This window comes from Dryas octopetala, chromosome 5 (genome assembly GCF_963921425.1).
Source record: "Dryas octopetala chromosome 5, drDryOcto1.1, whole genome shotgun sequence".
In the NCBI taxonomy this organism is placed as follows: Eukaryota; Viridiplantae; Streptophyta; class Magnoliopsida; order Rosales; family Rosaceae; genus Dryas; species Dryas octopetala.
The window spans coordinates 8307796-8326166 of NC_141370.1; the positions used below are offsets into that span (position 1 = coordinate 8307796).

The window sequence follows — 18371 nt, forward strand, 5'->3', positions numbered from 1 at the left end:
GTCGTCACATCTCAAGACCATCTGCATAAGTGGAAGCTGTTAATTATTTCTTAAAGAATGGTAAGTTTTTGATAAGATGACTATTTCTGCTTCGAGGGATGCATCTCTTTATTATAAAAAATAAATAAAAAAAGAAAAGAGAATTTTACAAGGAATTTTTAATTTTTCAAAGGGGTTCAAAGACTTGTCAAGTTGAACTTTTCGGAGATGCATAGAGGATTTTATCTTTGAGGTCCAATTCTAGGTTAGTAAGACTCTGTTATCAAAGTTGTAAAAGCATCATCTTCGTTGATCTTAAGGTGAATGTATTTGAAGTTATTTGCTTTCCATTATATAAGTCTCTTAGGGAATTCAATTATATATGGTTGCATGCATGTAGAAAATATGGACATTTTCCCTCGTGCAATGTCAATCCATTTGAGACCTATTAACTTACAATTGAAATTCCCGTGGTTAATTCAATTTAGACTTTGAACTTTCCATATTTTAGGTTAATCCAAATTCCTTAACTAATCCCAAACTGGTTTCTTTAGGATATGTCCATATATTCCTTATGAATAGCCCAACTTTCACTTGCTTAAGATTATCAATCTTATAAGAAATTCTCAGGGTTTCGCCCACATCAATTGGTTTCATGTGATAAGGTACAATGGCCTGCTCGTCGAAGAATAGCAATTTAGACTTTGAAATTTCCATATTTTAGGCTGAAAAAATTAGGACATCCTATTCAAAATTAACTTACAACAAGTGAAGAGGCCAAAGCTTTATAAATTCTAAGACAAGGCTTGACTTTCCAAAGTGAGATATTACTCCCCTTCATGTGTGGCGTCACTTTAGCCAACTATGTGTATAATTTTTGTGTGACGTGAGACCTTTGCGACTAATATGTGAATTATCTATTGTAATATCCTAATCCAAAAATTAATTAGCAATTGGTGAAAAGCCCAATACCTTGTAAATTGAAAATTAAGCAAAACTTTACTACCCCAAAATGAGATATTACTGTCACCAAATGGTTGATTTGAAGTTTAAGTTTAAACACTTCAAAGGCAAGCTATAGCTAACAGGTTACACGGTTGCGAAGTCACATCCTTAGGTATTGTTCTCATCAATTGGTTATGAGACTAGCCCGAAATGGAAAAATTATATTACTCTCATCAAATGGTTGATTTGGTCATAGCCTTGTGTTTTCTATCTTCCTCTCTCTTCGATCGTTATGACCAATAACTAAGGATCTCACAAAGTCATGGGATTTAATGAAAAGTCGAAGAACAATGTGACACAATATCAAATATTTTTACAATATCCAATTATTAATGTTTAAAATTTAATTTTGAAAAGCAAGCATTTGATCTTTGTGAAAGTCATAAACCAATTGTGCTTTCAAGCTCGTTCAGTTGTTTTGGACTACTTGCTTTTTATTCTGAGAAAAAAAAAATAGAGAAATACATGTTGAGAGAAATATCTCACATTGAGAATGTAAAGTATTGAATAGTAGTCTATAATGTTTTGGGTCTCTCTACCCATGTTCAATTGATTTTGAGTTCAATATCTAAATTTCTTTATGGTATTAGATCATATAAGAGGAGAAAAGTATAGTGGAAAAATCGCTTTCCAAAATTAAAAGAGAATTCAAACCTATATTGAATAAATAAAATAGTGGATAAATCTTCTATGGGGCATGCCCCAGTGAGGCATGTGATTGTGAGTCCCACCTCATGTGAGACATGCCTCACTGGGGCACGCCCCACTGAAGACTCACTCATAAAATAGTTGTTATTGTGCTACCTAGATTTTTACAGCAAAGAATATTGTATAATGGTTGTTCAACTTCTATTTTCTTCTTTTCTTCTTTTTAACCTTGTTGCTTGGGCAATTTACTTCAGCACCCAAAAGAGCACCATATATGACTATGGCCTGTGGACTCCTTTGGTTTCACCACACCCCATTATAGAGGAAGGCAAGTCTCCCACCATGTCTATTCCTTCTGCAAACACCACACCCATTCCCATGTAGAAATGTGACTCTATGTGGCAATGAAACGCCCACACCCCTGGGTTATCTGCCCTGAACCTCAAAGCTGTCCACCCATATCGATGAACAGGCACAGTGTTCTTCATAATTGGGTTCACCAAATTGTAATTCTTTGGGTCATTGAAAATGTCAAACTTCCCCTCCCCATATCCGAGCACCCAAAAATCGTGCCCGTGCAGATGCCATGGATGTGTCTCACTGTTATTTGGGGTCATGGTGTTTGCATTTTGCAGCACTATGTCCACTGTTGTGTTGAATTGGAGCCTGTAAATCCCATTGCTTGTAGTGGCATTTGGGTTACTGGCATTCTGGTAGATGTCATAATTGGCGAAGTCATATCCCTCAGGCGGAGGTGTTTGATCAAATGCCTCAGTCAAATTTTGCTTGAGTGCAATGAGATAAGGTGTATGGGGAAGACTGAATGAGACATTATTCACTGACCACCGGACAAAACCATCTATCTTGTTTTGGGTGTTGAGGAACACAATCACTCTGTCTGAGGTTGGTGGAGGGGTGTGGATGAAGCCTTGGCGTGCCTTAATGGCACGACTTTGATTCAATCGGATCCGAACGTCGTCCCAGGCTGGGCCGGCTGGTGGTGCTGTTGGAGGAGATCTCTTGGGATGGTTTGGATAGTAATTGAAAATGGCTAAACCAGGTGGGGTTGTGGCAGGCCGGCTAACAATATTTGTTGTGATCCAATAGTTTCTTGAAGGGTCTTGGTCTGCTTTTATTAGCACAGAATATGTCTCACCAGAATATATGAAGAGGTTTTTCACAACAAATGGCTCAACATAATGCCCATCTGCTTCCACCACTGTCATATTATGACCCTGCATTACAGAGAATTGAATTAGATCCTGGTGAGGTCACAATTCACAAAACTTATATGCATAGAGATTGGCTAATTATACTAATTCTTCGAAGTATAGTATAGAATGTCTTATTGTCTTGCATAGTGTGGTTGGAAATACATGAATATATGTTACCTCTATTTGGAAACTGAGGGCTGACAGAGCAGTCAAGCTAGCAACCCTTAGTCTGTATGTTTTGCCAGGGACTATTGTCATTACATAAGGAGAGCATTCAGGGTTTGTTGTGTTACAAACACCAGGTTCTAAGCTTGGAGTGGCCAGACTAGAGCAGTTGAATCTACCTTTTCCATGTATCAAAAGTGACTGAAATTTTACAGAAAAAGAAAACCCATTAGCAAGTGCATTGAGCAGAACCAAATAGTAATGCAATTTATTAGCAAAAGTGATTAATAGAGTTGTATACCACCCCTCTCTCACATTCAACTTCTCAGTTTTGTGAGATTGAGGCTGTATACAACAGTTGTACACAAGAATTTCTCGTAGTGGTAATTACCTGAGGTTCTCCAACCCAGTCAAATTCACTGGAGGACAACCCAACTACATGTTCGTAGGTGCTCTTGTGGTACCAATCATTAAGTATGATGCTTCGATCATAATCATAGGCAAAGGGCTCGGATTCTCCATCACGAAGTGCTACACGGATTGAGCCATATAGACCTGCTTCTCTTTGCATCCCATAATGAGCATGGTACAGATATGTCCCAGGCTACAAAAAGAAATTTATGTATGGATCAGTATAATTTCATTGATGAAGAACAATCTGTCTACCATGACAATGAGTTATTAATACCCTTTAAGTTGGAATTAAGAATCCTTTGGATAATTCCAAAAGGACTTTGCTTCAAGCACTTTGCTTTATGAAGCCGTTCCATCACTACGGTTTTTGATGAAATTTTTATGTGTTTCTGACAAAAGCGCTTTGTACGGAAACACTCTAGACATGACTAAAGTTCATTGCAGAGAGGAGTAATAATCTTACCCTATCAACAACAAACTCATATTTGAAGGTGTCTCCAGGCAATATTGGGCATTGAGTCACCCCTTCAGTTCCATCACTCCATGGTGTTCCAATCTGCAACAAGTAACATAAACAAATATGCACAAGTCAATCATAGATTCATATCCTAATTATGTTATATATGATGCTATAAAATATGTATACTACTGCTGGCTGATCAAATATTGGCAAATAGGAATAAGGAGATTGATTATATATATATGATCGTACCTGTCGGATTCCGTGCCAATGAATGGCTACATTCTCTGTCAACAAGCTGTTCTTGAGCTCAACTATGACTGTGTCTCCCTGCTGAGCAAGAATGGTGGGTCCTGGAGTTCTGCCATTAATGGTTATAACCAGTTTCTTGAAACAGTCAGGAGACTTGTATTCATACTTCACCTCCCATTTGTAATGCCTAATTCTACCCTCCACTGTTTGAACCTTAAAAACCAAACACATGAACAAACAAAAAGCCAGCAACTTAAAAACAGAACCATTGCTCTGCAAAAGCTTAACCATGTCTTGCCGTCTTGGAATGTAGGAGGAGCTCACTAGCAAATGCTACAGAGTACTCTATAATAACCAATGCGCTTTGTAATTTGTTTCTTCCTCCAATATTTGGCGCTTTCTTTAAAACTTGCTGGTTGGTTGATTGCTAGCTTTCCTCTCCATCCAGCTTTATCTACATAGCTAGGGGTCTAAGGTCTTAGTCTTGGTCAATGGTGGGGGCTAATACAAGAATTGTCAAACTTAGTGAAACCATGAAATTACTGGGTCTATTCGTCTATTCGTCTATTCCTATGAGCATGTGCCTAAAAATGAAGTTGACTTTGACTATATATTGCGCGTAACAATCTTGCAACTTCAGGAAGGATATTTTGGAATTTGTTGATTCTTATTATTATCCAGCATTATTTCATTTTTGGGTGTCAAACAAGAAATATTATTTCTTTTCGGTTCATAATCACCAAGAACTTTCACAAATTGTATCTCCCAAACTGAGATGGTAATTTCCTGGTCTTATATTTTTATTAGAATATTCAGTCATACTTTAAACCTCATTTATTTCGAACAATAATACAACGTCATATAATGGGTTATATAAGTTTATATAAAGGGTATTGAATGTCACATACTAATTTAATACAATTGAATTTTTCTTCTTATTTGTATGCTTTGATAATTGAATAAATAAAGCAAAATAAAAGAACAAAAATAAGGGGAGGAGTGCACATGTACAAAATAGGAATGTGAAAATTATATATCTTGAACATTTATAAAGATGGGAAAGAACAAATTTGGTCTCTGCAATTTGGTTCATTTTTTATTTGAGTACTTATAATTTTAATTTTGGCATTCATGTCCTTCTAAAATTAATAATTGTTGCATTCAATCATCGTGTGTCCTTTTAATTTAATGAGTTGGTCGTTTTTGATATGTTAAACCAAAAATATTATCATATTAATTAACTTTAATCCTTTAACCTTGAAGTGTTTCGTCTCTTTATTGTTTATTCTGATTCATTCTTTTTTAATGGATCATTTTTTATTTTTTATTTTTTATTTTGGTAGAATGGGTCATTTTTCTTTTGGTGTTTTTTATAAAGTGTTGTAATCCCACAAAGATAATTTCCATGTTGGCGTTTTGTTTTGTTTTGGCCGAAATGTTGTATTAATGTCTCATCTCTCAACAAACAAAAGCGATACAATAGGATGACAATTACTTCGGAAACGCGTGGTTACAACTTTTTCCCAAATAAATATCAAATAGCAAAGATATTATGTCAATAAGGAAAGATAACATACATGTTCATACAATCGTATGGTACGTCCGTGTCAATATGAATAGGGGCTTTCATTGGAATGCTTTAATAACTTTGATTCTTATTTATTAATAAACTTATTTTGTAATTATCCTCTCTACGTCTACGTCTCATGGGGCCGGAGCCTATGAGGCCGGAGCCTAAGAGGTCGTGGCCTAGGAGGAGCCTGGTAGGTTAGGGGCTAGGAGCCTAGGAAGGGCTTAGGCCCAAACAACATGATGTTAAGCCTTGTGTGACTTGTCGTTATGCCCAGACGATTAATCATACGAACATTTCTTTAATTTTTTTTTTTACTTTATGTTTTATGTATTGCCCCCAAATCTAAAATTTTAGTTCCTACTTGCTTATTAGAGCATGTACATTGATTATTGCTATTGCTGCATGGATGATATAGCTATAGCAAAATCACTATGCTATATTAAAACCAAGCTATAGCCTATAGTTATAGGCTTATAGCTAAAATTTTCATTTTAAAATTCTCAACTAAATGCTTTCTCTCTCCATACGGGACCCGCCATTGACACCATCTTTTTTTTTTTTTTTTTGGTCTGAGACACCATATATCTTTCTATTACCTTCTTTCTCTGTGCTTGTGGGACCCACATTTTTCTTGGCTTTCTCAATGCTATAGCTAAATTTATCTCTATATTTAGTGAAATTTTTAGCTATCGCATCACCAATGTAGATGTTATTTTTACAAATTTCTCTAACTGTAGCATGTCAATATACATGCTACATTCTATTAAATAAAGTATCCCTCTTAACAAAGAAAAAAAATTTCAATATAAAATTGATCAAGTGTAAGCATTACATAGTCATCCTTTTAACATAAATTTTCATCACATATTTCATTATACACATAGGTACCCGATTCATAAAAGGTCCGTTGACTTTAGATATTAAATTGTAATGTTTTTTTCATTTTAACTACTAAAATGTTTATGCCATTTCATTTTAGGTACCAATTTTAAAAAATATGATTATAACGAGTTGTAACTGTCTAATAGTCATAACTTTTTTATTGATTTGTTATTTTTCAATATTTGTAAGGCTTAAACTTTAATGTTTAGTCTATGAATTATAGGACTTCATCCCCCAAATCTAAATCAAAAGCATTAAATCCTAATAATTTTTAAATTTTTATGAATTTGAAATAGTCACAATTATTCGACAATCACAACTGTATAGCAAACTGATTTATAACCTACTCTTAAATATTTTGCTCTAGGTTAGTACCTAAACTAAAAAAAATTAGTGTATTGCTGCTCTGCTAAAAAACTATTGATATTTGGTATTTAATCCTAATTTTCTAATCCCGATTTATAAATTTGTCTTTTTCCATACATTTTGTTTTGTGAATTTATTTTTTATTTTTACAGGCCTTTTCCATTGAGGGATCCCTCAAATAATTTTATTTAAGGGATGCCTCATAGGGCCCACCCCATATAGTTTTTCAACAATCTAAATTGTCTATTTTTTAGGTCTCTATTCAAATATCATTCTTGTAAAAGATCAATCGAAAACTATTAAGTTGTCTAACTTTGATCAAATAAATAGATGAACAAAATATTTTCTATAAACAGTTGATCGAAATGGTGACTATTTAATCAAACGAGTAAATAATTTTCGATTTAGCTAAATTTTGCAAGGATGATCTTTCAAGTGAGACCTAAAATGTAGACGTACTGTTCCGATCATCAAAATACAATGTCATGTGAATCCTGCAAGAGATCCCTTATTTACCTTTAAATAAGGTATCCATCAATGGAAGGGGCCTGTTTATTTTTAAATAAACCTAATATTATACGTGATAGTTCATATGAGGGACTAATTATGAGGAATTGTGAGAAATTGTTTTATAAGAGCCCTTAAATTAATCCAATGACACATATTTTTAACTTAAAATTTCACCCATACCTTTTTATTCTTCATCTGTTGACGAGTTCACCCAATACCCAGTAATGCTACACTTACCACATTTTTATATCACAATTTTATACCACCTTACATGTCATTCATACATTGAACACTAAAAAATAAAAAATAAAACCTAAAAAAGAAAAAGGAAATACCCTTCCACTAAAGTAATGACACATAAGGTGGGATACAAATGTTGAAAAAAAAATGTAAGACAATTAGCATTATTATTCATATTTTTCTCATCCCTTGTATTACGGTAATTATGCTGAAAAAATGCATATACATCCTTGTAGTTGATTCTATTTACACAAGCAATCTTATGCATGGTATATTGACTTCGTACAATATATGCTCTTAGTCTTACGCGACTCAATCTTCGTTAACCATATATTTAACGACTCAGTCTTATGCTCTTATTTATGTTGAGGTATACCCTATTGGGGCCCACACGAGTCGTTTTGTGTCAATCTGAACTGTTCATTTTTTACATCTGCATTGATAGATCATCCCTGCAAAAAATTAGCCAAATCGGAAATCATTTGACTATCTAACTTTGATCAAATAAATGAACGAACCAAATATTTTCAATGAAATTGTCCATTTGTTTTATCAAAGTTAGATAGGCAAATGATTTCTGATTTGGCTAATTTTTTGTAGAGATGATCTATCAATGGAGATGTAAAAAATGAATGGTTCGGATTGACACAAAACTACTCGTGTGGGCCCCAACAAGATCATATCTCAACATAAATAAGTTGAGGTATACCTCAATAGAAGGAGCCTGTATATATATATATATCTAAAATTTAAATTATTGAACATTTCCTCAAGCTTATCTAGATTCAGGGTCGCATTCGATCTCTACCGTTACGTCTACCTATACGTATCTAAACTTCAAAACATGCACTGAACATTCCTTGAGCTTTCTTCATTAAGTTGCACACTCTACGTACGCATATATCTAAAATCCAAATCATTGGAACATTACAAAAATTATTAAATTGATATTATATTAAATATGTCACCCACATTGTAATAGCATGTACTACAAAGCAACAACAATCAATAGGTGAGTTGGTATAGAGCAGCGAAATAGTTCTTATTAACTTGTAATATATTTCCAGTCAAAATTAAGGAAAAGTCTTGCGGAATGTGATCAGTTTCTTAGTTTCTAATGTACCTAAACTCGGCATTGATTGGAAATATGTGATTAGAATAAGTCGTAGGCTTGAAATAGAAACAAGAAATTAGTGCCAGAATTATTCTGCAGAAACTTCTCCTTTGAAATTTTATTGAAGAATGGTCCATGTTGAGTGGCAAGACTACCCACTACAAAATTGCCACTTGTTTAATTGTTAGTATATTTTCATTTCTATTTTATATTTTATATAATAACAATTAAATAAGCTGTAAGATTTTAGTAGAGGTTTTACTACCTAACATGGTGAGGTTACAAGCAACTCTTTATATAAGTTTTTACCATATACATGATGTATATGACCAAAATACTTGTGAAGTATTGATAGTCAGCCTATTGAAAATCTAATTTAAATTCAAATTCTGTTGTGTTGTGTTGTCTGTAAGTATATGATTGCAGAATGCACTATGCAGATTCATCTCCTGGTTAAATTTCCTTGTATTTTGTTCTTGGTCAAAGGACTCAAAGCAACGATTGGAATGATAATGGAATGTTCATAGGCCAATATCCACAACCCCACCAAGTGAACCATACCAAACAAAATTCATATTACAAAAGGCTTTTTTACCCAAATACCACCTGAACTACAGGGGGTGTGCTCAAATACCACCCAAACTTTTTTTCTTGCTAATTTACCACCTGAAATTATCAATATGTGCTAATCTGCCACCTAACATCCATTTTTCTGTTAAATCATCAAAAAATTTTCCAAACTTCCCATTTTGTCCTTGAAAACAATAAAAAAATATTATTATTTTAAAAACTTTTTTTAAAATATAATTATAAAAAAACTTAAAAACTAAAAAATAGAAAATGGAAATACCCTTTTTTTTAGGGGGTTTAATTAGATTTTGTTTTTAATATTTAAAATGCTTTTTTTATATAAATGACGAAAATACCCTTAAAATAAACAGAAAATTTAACTAAAGTAACGGTAGGTGGTAGATTGGCTAATATGTGAAAGTTCAGGTGATAAATTGGCAAGAAAAAAAGTTTGGGTGGTATTTGAGCACACCCTCTATAGTTCAGGTGGTATTTGAGTAAAAAAGCCATTACAAAAAGGACCCAAAAGAAAACAGAACACAGAAGCCTAACACAAAGGCCCAAATAACAAAAACTATCCAAAACCCAAAACAAAGGTTACGCTTGTAGTTTGGAAGCATATGTTTGCTCTCCCAAGATAAACGAGGTCATTGGGGGTTCGATCTACAGTAATGTTTTTTTTTTTAGCAAATTAAACGTATTTATTTTAAATTTACATTCTGGTACCCCTAATTAAAAAAAAGTTGCAAATACATGCCTCAACTACCATTTTTTGACACCCACATATCTTCGTCAAGTTTTTCATCTGAAAGGCCGTTATATATCGATGTGACAAATTGACGTGACTTTAAAAAATAGTCACATAGACATAAAAAACAAATTATAAAAGAAACTCGTTATTTCGACCTTTTTGTCAAAGATCTACAACCATGTTAAATAATGTTGTTTTGGCTAAATTTGGTTGAAAGCTTTTCAATATCCCGAATAAGAGATAATTGTCATTTTGCTTTCTCATATTATTGCACTTGTATCAATTTGTTCTCCAAACTTTCAATTTGAAAAATTAAAGTACTAGACTTTTCAATATTGTCAATTGAAGTAATTTCATAAATTTGCTCGTTTTCCATTCAAAGCTCCATTTGCACAAAATTAAATGCCCATCAAAAAAGGTACTTTTGAGGGTAAAATGGTAGTCATTTGTCCATTACTTGTATCAATTTACCAAACAAATTGGCAAAATTACCTTAATTGACAAAATTGAAAAATCAAGTACCTAATTTTTGTGTTGCTTACAAAAGTGTCTCTAAACTCTTAGTTAAGGTGATTCTAAACTCCTCATTGCATGTTTAATGAGTAAATTTACATTTTGGTACTAAAAAGCCCGAACTCGTGAATATTTAAAGGTAAAAACGTCCACATGTTATATACGTACTGTAAATTTCCTAATATCTTTCTAATTCCACCAAAGCCTTTGAATTTCACTAATGGTGTGTTTAGATAGAGAAAAAAAAAAACTTTGAATTTAAACAAAACTCAGCATTTATGAAATTACATGCTCAAATTTCCTTGTTTGTGTCCATAAATACATAATTTTGTAAATTCTATGTAAAAAAAAAAAAACTTAGGTTTGAGGGCTGTAAATTCTAAATTTAAATTCCACCTAAATTGGTGTCATTTTCAAAATTCTAATTTTTACCCAAAAAAAAAAAAAAAGTCGTGTCCATCCATCACCTTGCCAATTAATCACAATACAACCACCACTGACACCGCTACCACCACCGTCTCCACCACCACCAACACCACCTTTGCCGCCACCACCGCCACTATCACTGTCGTCGTCGCCATCACCACCACTGACACTACCACCACCATCGCTGCCATCACCACCGACACTGCCACCACCATTGCTGCCACCACCACCGCTAATGTCGTCGTCGCCGCCACCTCCAACACCCCAATTTTTGCAGCCACCATTTCTCCCACTGCTCGTAGGCCATCACCCCTACCATCGTTAGCTCACCACAAGTATAATTTTTATTGTTGCCACTATCACCATCATTCTTTTATAAAACTATTATAATTTCGTATTTAAATTACCTTATAATTACATGAGGAAATTACAGATTTAGTCCAGTTATTTTATACCTAGTTCAATTTTGGTCCACAATCTTTTTTAAGTTCTGTTTTGGTCCACTAATTGTTTCACTTGTTCAATAAAGGTCCAGATTTGTTTTCTCAAATTTGGCCTGCTTTTTACCCTATTAAATCTCACCCAAATTCAGCAAATATATACTTGTTTTAAAGCTATGCATTTCTTCTTTACAACCATATAAAGATCATTCAAATTGGAGTTCTAAAACTCAAGATAATTGACCCTAAAGTAGGGTACCCAAAACTGCCAATTTTTCAAATTTCACCAAATCTCAATTCTCTTAGATTATAATACTCCAAATTTGTTTTTATGACTACGAAATGATGAAATATAACTTATACTTCAATTATAATTGAAGAAAACACAACCCAAAAGATTTAAAGTCACAAATCTGGACCTTTATTGAACAAATGAAACAATTAGTGGACCAAAACAGAACTTAAAAAAGATCGTGGACCAAAATTGAATTAGGTATAAAATAAGTGGACCAAATCTGTAATTTCCTCTAATTACATTTATCAAAACGAGAGAATTTACATATTCTAAAATTTTAAATCACGTCGTTTTAAATTTCGTTATTTGTAATTCCAAACTATTTAGGCCCCGTTTGAGATTGCTGTAGATGACAATTCTCAATCACCCACAACAGTTTTGGTGTTTGATTAAAACATGAAAAAGTGTTTTGCCCCACAATTCTCAACTCCCCACAACAAAAATAGAAAGCAGATTTGTAGGTGCTTTTGAAAGCTGCAGTGAATCACAACAACAATGAAAATTTTATTTTACCCATAATACCCTCATTGATTTTTGAAACTCACATATTATCCCTATTTTATTCGATCAATATAATATAACTATTTAAACATCTATATTTTTATTTGTTTATTTAAATTAAAAAAATGTCAACTGTTAATTATATTTAATATTATGAACATTAATTATGATATTTAATTTGTACGATTAAAATTATTATATACCCAAAAAAATAATAGGCATACTTATTTAATACGGTTGTTCTTTGAAAAATTAATGCTAATACAAATTTGTAGCCAAAAATTTCAAAAATATGTAAAAAAATATTTTATTTTTACCAAACAAATAAGTAAAAGGCATTTTCAGCAACATGCTTATTTTAGTAATTATAAATAGTCACATCAGTTTTATATTACAATTTTCCAAAACACCTTCATATTAATTTTCGTACTCACAACACTTTTAAAACCATAGTGTATCAAATACTCAATTATTTTACTTCATTACTTTACAGCAATTTTTTCTTACAACAATCTCAAACTAAGCCGTAATCAACGCACCATAAATTCAAGATTTTTTTTTTTTTTGGAATACACCTACTAAATCCTTCTACAAACGGTTGAAATTGTGTACAGTCCCTACAGTAAGCACAGGTGATAGTACCATCCCCAAGGGAAGCCAACAACAAACCAGTCCGGTCCTCGAACTCAAACCAAATCTCGGATCTCATCACCTCCGACGAGTCAAGCAAAAATGGAGTCGGACACACCCGATCCCCAAACCCTAACCACCGATCTGGAAACCCTAACCCTCTCCACCGATCCCCTCACGGACCAGTTCAGCTCCCTGAACGAGCTGGCCCACGAGCTGGCCTCACTCCAGGACCTGGCCACGCGCGGCTCCTGGCGCTCCATCCTCGACAAGGTGGGCCGGGCCAGAGCCCAGTCCCTCCTCCACAAGCCCCACGACCACCTCGTCTACTTCACCTACAACGTCCTCGCCCTCACCAAACTACGTCGTTTCGCCGAAGCTTCCTCCGAGATCGACTCCTTGGAAGACCTCGACAGCTCCCGCTACCACTACGAAACGTACCCGAAAGTGTACCCGAACCGGGTCGGGTCCATGGTCCCCTTCTCGCTCCGGTGGCTTTATGCGCTACTGCCCATCAAATTGGGGCAGCGCCAAGATGGGCTCGACCGGCTTTACAGGTTATTGGACTCTGTACAGACCAAGACCAAAGAGAAAGAGAAAAATGGGAATGTCTCTGTTTGGAAGAGAAGGGAGGTGTTTGTAATGAATGGTATAATTGGGGTCCATTTGAGCCACAAGGAGGTTTCTGCTTGCTTGAGCTTGATCAAGGACTTGCTTAACCGCGATTACACGGACCCGGTAATGGTTTCGAAACTCGGGTACATTCAGATGCAGATGGGGGACTTGGAGGGAGCTAAGAGCTCTTTCAATGTAGTTCAAGGGTTAGTGGAGAAGGAGGGTGAAGTGGGAAATGAGCATAAGAACCTGGTGAACAGGAACAAGGCCTTGGTTTACATGGTGGGCAAGGACTATGTCTCGGCGGTGAGGGAGTACGAGGAGTGCATCGAGAGGGAGCAGAACGACGTCGTGGCCATCAACAACAAGGCGCTTTGCTTGATGTACTTGCGGGACTTGGCGGATTCGATCAAGGTGTTGGAGAATGCGCTGGAGAGAGTGCCTACGGTGGCATTGAACGAGACCGTTGTGGTGAATTTGTGTAGTATGTATGAGTTGGCTTATGTTAATCATGCTGACATTAAGAGGACGCTCAATAGCTGGATTGCCCGGGTTGCCCCTGATGATTTTGATTCCTCGTCTACCAGGATTTGATATATTTAAGGTAGTTTTATGCATTTCTTAGTTGGGATTATCAATTATGGTGTCACACATTGTTATATATACGAGTTTGGAGTTTGTAGGGATCATTTTTATTGAATGGTAGTCCTTGTGGACTTGGAACTCATCTTTTCTGCAATTTGAAATATCCTCTGAGGCTCTGATTTACTTGTTAGCTTATAACTTCTAGCAACATCTTAATTAATTCCTTGCTTGAGCTGTGAATAGACGTTGTAATTTTTAATAATTATCCAAATTATATTTCTTTTCTTTTACGAATTAGGATATATAACAACTAAGGAAGCTTATGCAGATTTGAAGAAAAATCAGAATTTATTGATAAGGTTGATGGTCTTCATGTGCATTACTGTATTTCTCGCATTGCTTTTAATTTACTTCCACTCTGAAGCTGTCATATGATGATGGTAAATACATACTGCTTGAACTTATTGAAGTTGAGTTGTTTTGACATCTAGACAATGATCCATCCAACTAATGAGCTGTTACAGTAAGGTTCATAATATTTTTGCTGTCTTGTTTTATCCAGTAAAAAGAAATGAAAAACATAGCTCAATGTTCAATGTTGATTGCTGAGCAAGTGAGAAGTTAGCCATGCTTTTACAAGGTTGTTGCATTGTATTCACCAATCCTTAAATTATAACAGAAACTGTACTCTCCCCCCCCCCTGTTTCATCCTTGACGTGTCCCTCTCTTTTTTTCTCTCTCCGGTTTCACCCTTGGTGTTTCAATTCATTGTATACCTTTCAGACCCTGTGATTTTTCCATGATTTATGGTTAGAATTTTTCTGGTGTGTTGCTTCGAATTTCTGCTAATTGACTCATTTTTCTTTTGTGTTGCCTGATTTAAGATTAGAATCTTTGATTGCAAAAGATGGCATCTCTGGGCTTTTGTCTTGTTATGGAGGATGTTGCATTAAGATTTTGATGTTTTAAGGCTAAATTATTGCACTTAAGAACATATGCTGAGAAGATTTTGCTCTTGAATTTATTACTATTGAACTAAGATATATGTCTCTGTCCATAACTGCGAGCACTGTGAATAAAAATGATTTAGCATAGGCTTTTGTAACGGGTAATTTTCAGGAATTTCTTCTAATATTCTGTGCTAGTCTGCAATAATGTAAAAGTATTGTTGCGTCGGAATACACATCATGGTCTTTAGTCTTTACTTCCAAAGTAAATCATATGGTTAAATGCTGTTGTTATATTGATCCTGATCAGTTATTAACTATACTGGTAATAATGTTATTTAGTTTTTCTTGTTACCTTTGTTTATTAAATTATTATGTTCCATTTTGGTTCTAAGTTCCAAAGTGATTTATATTGTAAGTATTGGTAAACTGACATTGTGTATTCACCTTTCCGTTAAATTTATCATGATCAACATTTTATCCTATAAAAAAATCATAATGATCATTTTATATTTCATTTTTTGAATTAATTCCTGCTCTTACAGTCTTACCCACTGAACTAGTGAAACTACTCGAATACAATCTCATGACAAGACTATGATATACCTTCTCCGCATCCTTTGCATCCATTGCATCCATTTATCCTCAGTTCTGGTGGTAATTTTTTCTTTTTAATTTTCAATTCAGAGCCATAAAATGAATCCTGTAATCAAAACGTAAACCTTAATGTATACTCCTCGGTTGCCCTAGTATGCTCCATGAAATTTATCTTTGTTACAATTACTTATTGTAGAAGTTTTTGCTCTCCCTAGTCCCTACTCATGATTTGGACTTTGATAGGTTTGTTATTTGCATTCAGAATTTCATGTTAAAAGTGGGGTTTTCATGACATTAGGAATAAATGTATTATATAGTCCTGTGCAAGCATTTTCAAGTAAGGATGCGTCGTACTGCCGTATTTTCTGCTTTGTTGTATTTGTTGTTAAATGCACTAGTGATTGCAAATTAGCAAATTGTCATCTAATAGAAAGCTTATTTGATGAGGGTTCTTTATTTAGTGGTTAGATTATATATGGATTTATAAAGCTTACTACATCTTATTTCTTATGGTAAGATGTTTTAAGTGAATTTGTTGAGAATCTGTAGGTCCTGTGGCTTCTGGTGTTGTGTGTTCTTCCCATTTGGTTAGATGAGTTGGTCACTTTGTTAAATTCAGTGTGGATGGCGCCATAAGTGAGGCTGCTGTTTTGCAGGGTTTGGGGGCCATCTTGTGCAGTTGTGATGGTTTATTGATGGGAGCAGCTACTCAGGGTACACGTGGGCTGTTCACTCCCTTGGCAGCAGAGCTTATGGCGGCAATCATGGGTTTAAAGGTTGCTCTCCAGTTGGGTTTCCGTCAGATTTTTCTTGAAATGGATGCCCAAGCAGCGGTGGCAGCCCTTGCAGATGGGTGTGAGTCTGATTGCTAACTGGTGGAGGGTGCCTTGGTTGAAGAAGCCAAGCATCTGTTTCCTTCTTTCCTTTCACTTCACTGTCAGTACATATCTTGTCTACATAATCGGTGCATCTTCCATCTTGCTAAACCTGCGCTTTTTCCTGATTTTAATGTACTCCAAGAGGATGGTTCTCATCCCTAACTAAATAAATGGAGTATCCCTTTTCTAAAAAAAGAATGATCAAAAAAATGTTTTCACTCGAATCATAAAATGTTTTTTTTCTTATTTAAACTTTTTATTTGAAATAAGTTCTTTTGATATGAGAAATGTTATCTACCTTCTCCACCGACATTCTCTTTTATTATTTTTATTCCGCAGTGTAAATTTGTGATCGAAATCATTCATTTTGTAGATCATTCTATAAAGATCATTCTGCAAAAAATCAATCAAATCGAACATTGTTTGGTTATATAACTGGAATAAAATAAACAGACGGTTTTGATAACAGTTTGATTCACCGTTTGTTTATTTGATAATAATTACATGACCAAATAATTTTCGATTTAGTTGATTTTAGATGATCTTCAAAGAGTGATTTAAAAAATGAACAGTTTTGATTATAAAAATAGAATGCGGAATGAAAATAATAAAAGAGAAAGTCGGTGGAGAAGGTGAATAGCATTCCCCTTTTAATATTTTTGCTCAAAAATGCCTTTTTACCATTTCTCATTTTCTTTTCCTTATTGTCTTTCCCATTCCCTCTTCTCTATATTCTCCCATTTACTTAGTTTTGTTTACTCAACTGCTCTTACCCAAACCAATCTCAATTTTTAAAACGTCTCACATAGGATACATAGTTGTCACCATATTTATTTTACATTTTAGGACAAAATCTAGATTCATTTTCCCTGCTATTTTGTTGTGGTGATGCTTCTCGGATGATGTGTTTCAGTTCTGATATAGGTTAATAATTTTGTTTTTCTTTTCTCAAGCCAGCTAATGCAGTTAGATACTCGAGAATATTTTAATTAAATTTGTCCATTGGAGGTTTATTGGGTTTATAGCTAAATAGGAGATTATATTTTGTCATCTATATAGCATGGTGAACTAGCCTGTCATAATTAATGGATTGCATATTCTTCATGTTCTATACTAACCTCATGAAATATGTGATCTTGTGAAGAGATGTCTTAAATAGATACTCGCTTAAAAATGAATCAACAAACAAAAGATAACACATTATAAATATAATATGTACTTAAATTTTAATTAAGATATTAGGGAAAACTAATAACTTTAATTTGATCATCTTCAATTGAACATCCCCACATCCAAAAATTAATTTTTTTTGTTAAGGCAACTAATCAACGACTATTCATCAACGATTCTTGAAAACAATTTGATGAGTGTGTGCATGTTCTCAAGTTGTTGTCGCCTATAGCGACAATTCTAAGTTTAGTTACCAACAACCTACAATGTTGAAGGTATAGGTTGAGTTGATTTTGTAGGACTCATTATAGGAAGGGGAAAATTTACAAACATGACACATACTTTGATTGGTTGTTTCATTTCTGAACATTAATTTTGATTCGTGTTAATAAAAGACACATACTTTTCTATAAAATTTCTAAATTTTTGAATTTTTTGCCAACTTCAATTTCTTTCGAATTCAACCTCTCAAATCAATTTTTTATACTACTAGAAACATGTTTAAAGTCTCTCAATCCATCACCCAATCTTAAATCAACCTAAAAATCAAAATCTCAATTAAAAACATAAAACCCCAAAACTGAAAAAATGATAAGTACGCCTCAACCCAAATTCTCTTATTATTGTGACC

At 34.3% G+C, this 18371-nt stretch overlaps 2 protein-coding genes across 3 annotated transcripts; one reads left to right on the forward strand and one right to left on the reverse strand.

Moving 5' to 3' along the window:
• Positions 1–1758: 1758 nt before the first annotated feature.
• On the reverse strand, positions 1759–4546 carry LOC147283985 (Cupredoxin superfamily protein). Its single transcript, XM_086244701.1, has 5 exons — positions 4138–4546; positions 3889–3981; positions 3403–3615; positions 3024–3212; positions 1759–2867 (listed from the first exon to the last, which is right to left on the reverse strand). Exons 1-5 carry the CDS (start codon positions 4426–4428, stop codon positions 1911–1913), a joined length of 1743 nt encoding a protein of 580 aa, XP_086100827.1. The 5' UTR covers positions 4429–4546; the 3' UTR covers positions 1759–1910.
• An 8378-nt stretch (positions 4547–12924) lies between these two features.
• On the forward strand, positions 12925–17966 carry LOC147283986 (Tetratricopeptide repeat (TPR)-like superfamily protein). Of its 2 annotated transcripts, none has more exons than XM_086245881.1 (2): positions 12925–14167; positions 16242–17966. In XM_086245881.1, exon 1 carries the CDS (start codon positions 13051–13053, stop codon positions 14155–14157), a length of 1107 nt encoding a protein of 368 aa, XP_086102007.1. In that variant the 5' UTR covers positions 12925–13050; the 3' UTR covers positions 14158–14167; positions 16242–17966. The 2 variants fall into 2 exon arrangements, with proteins under 2 accessions (XP_086102007.1, XP_086102006.1); XM_086245880.1 differs by having other exon boundaries at positions 12926–14167; positions 16349–17959.
• The last annotated feature ends 405 nt before the right edge of the window (positions 17967–18371 follow it).

Coding starts and splice junctions, on each gene's coding strand:
- LOC147283986 (XM_086245881.1), top strand. CDS start 13,051: ATGGAGTCGGACACACCCGATCCCCAAACCCTAACCACCGATCTGGAA.
- LOC147283985 (XM_086244701.1), bottom strand. CDS start 4,428: ATGGTTAAGCTTTTGCAGAGCAATGGTTCTGTTTTTAAGTTGCTGGCT. Junction 3,616..3,888: donor ATGAGTTTGTTGTTGATAGG/GTAAGATTATTA, acceptor TTCTTTTTGTAG/CCTGGGACATATCTGTACCA. Junction 2,868..3,023: donor CCCTCAGTTTCCAAATAGAG/GTAACATATATT, acceptor TCTGTAATGCAG/GGTCATAATATGACAGTGGT.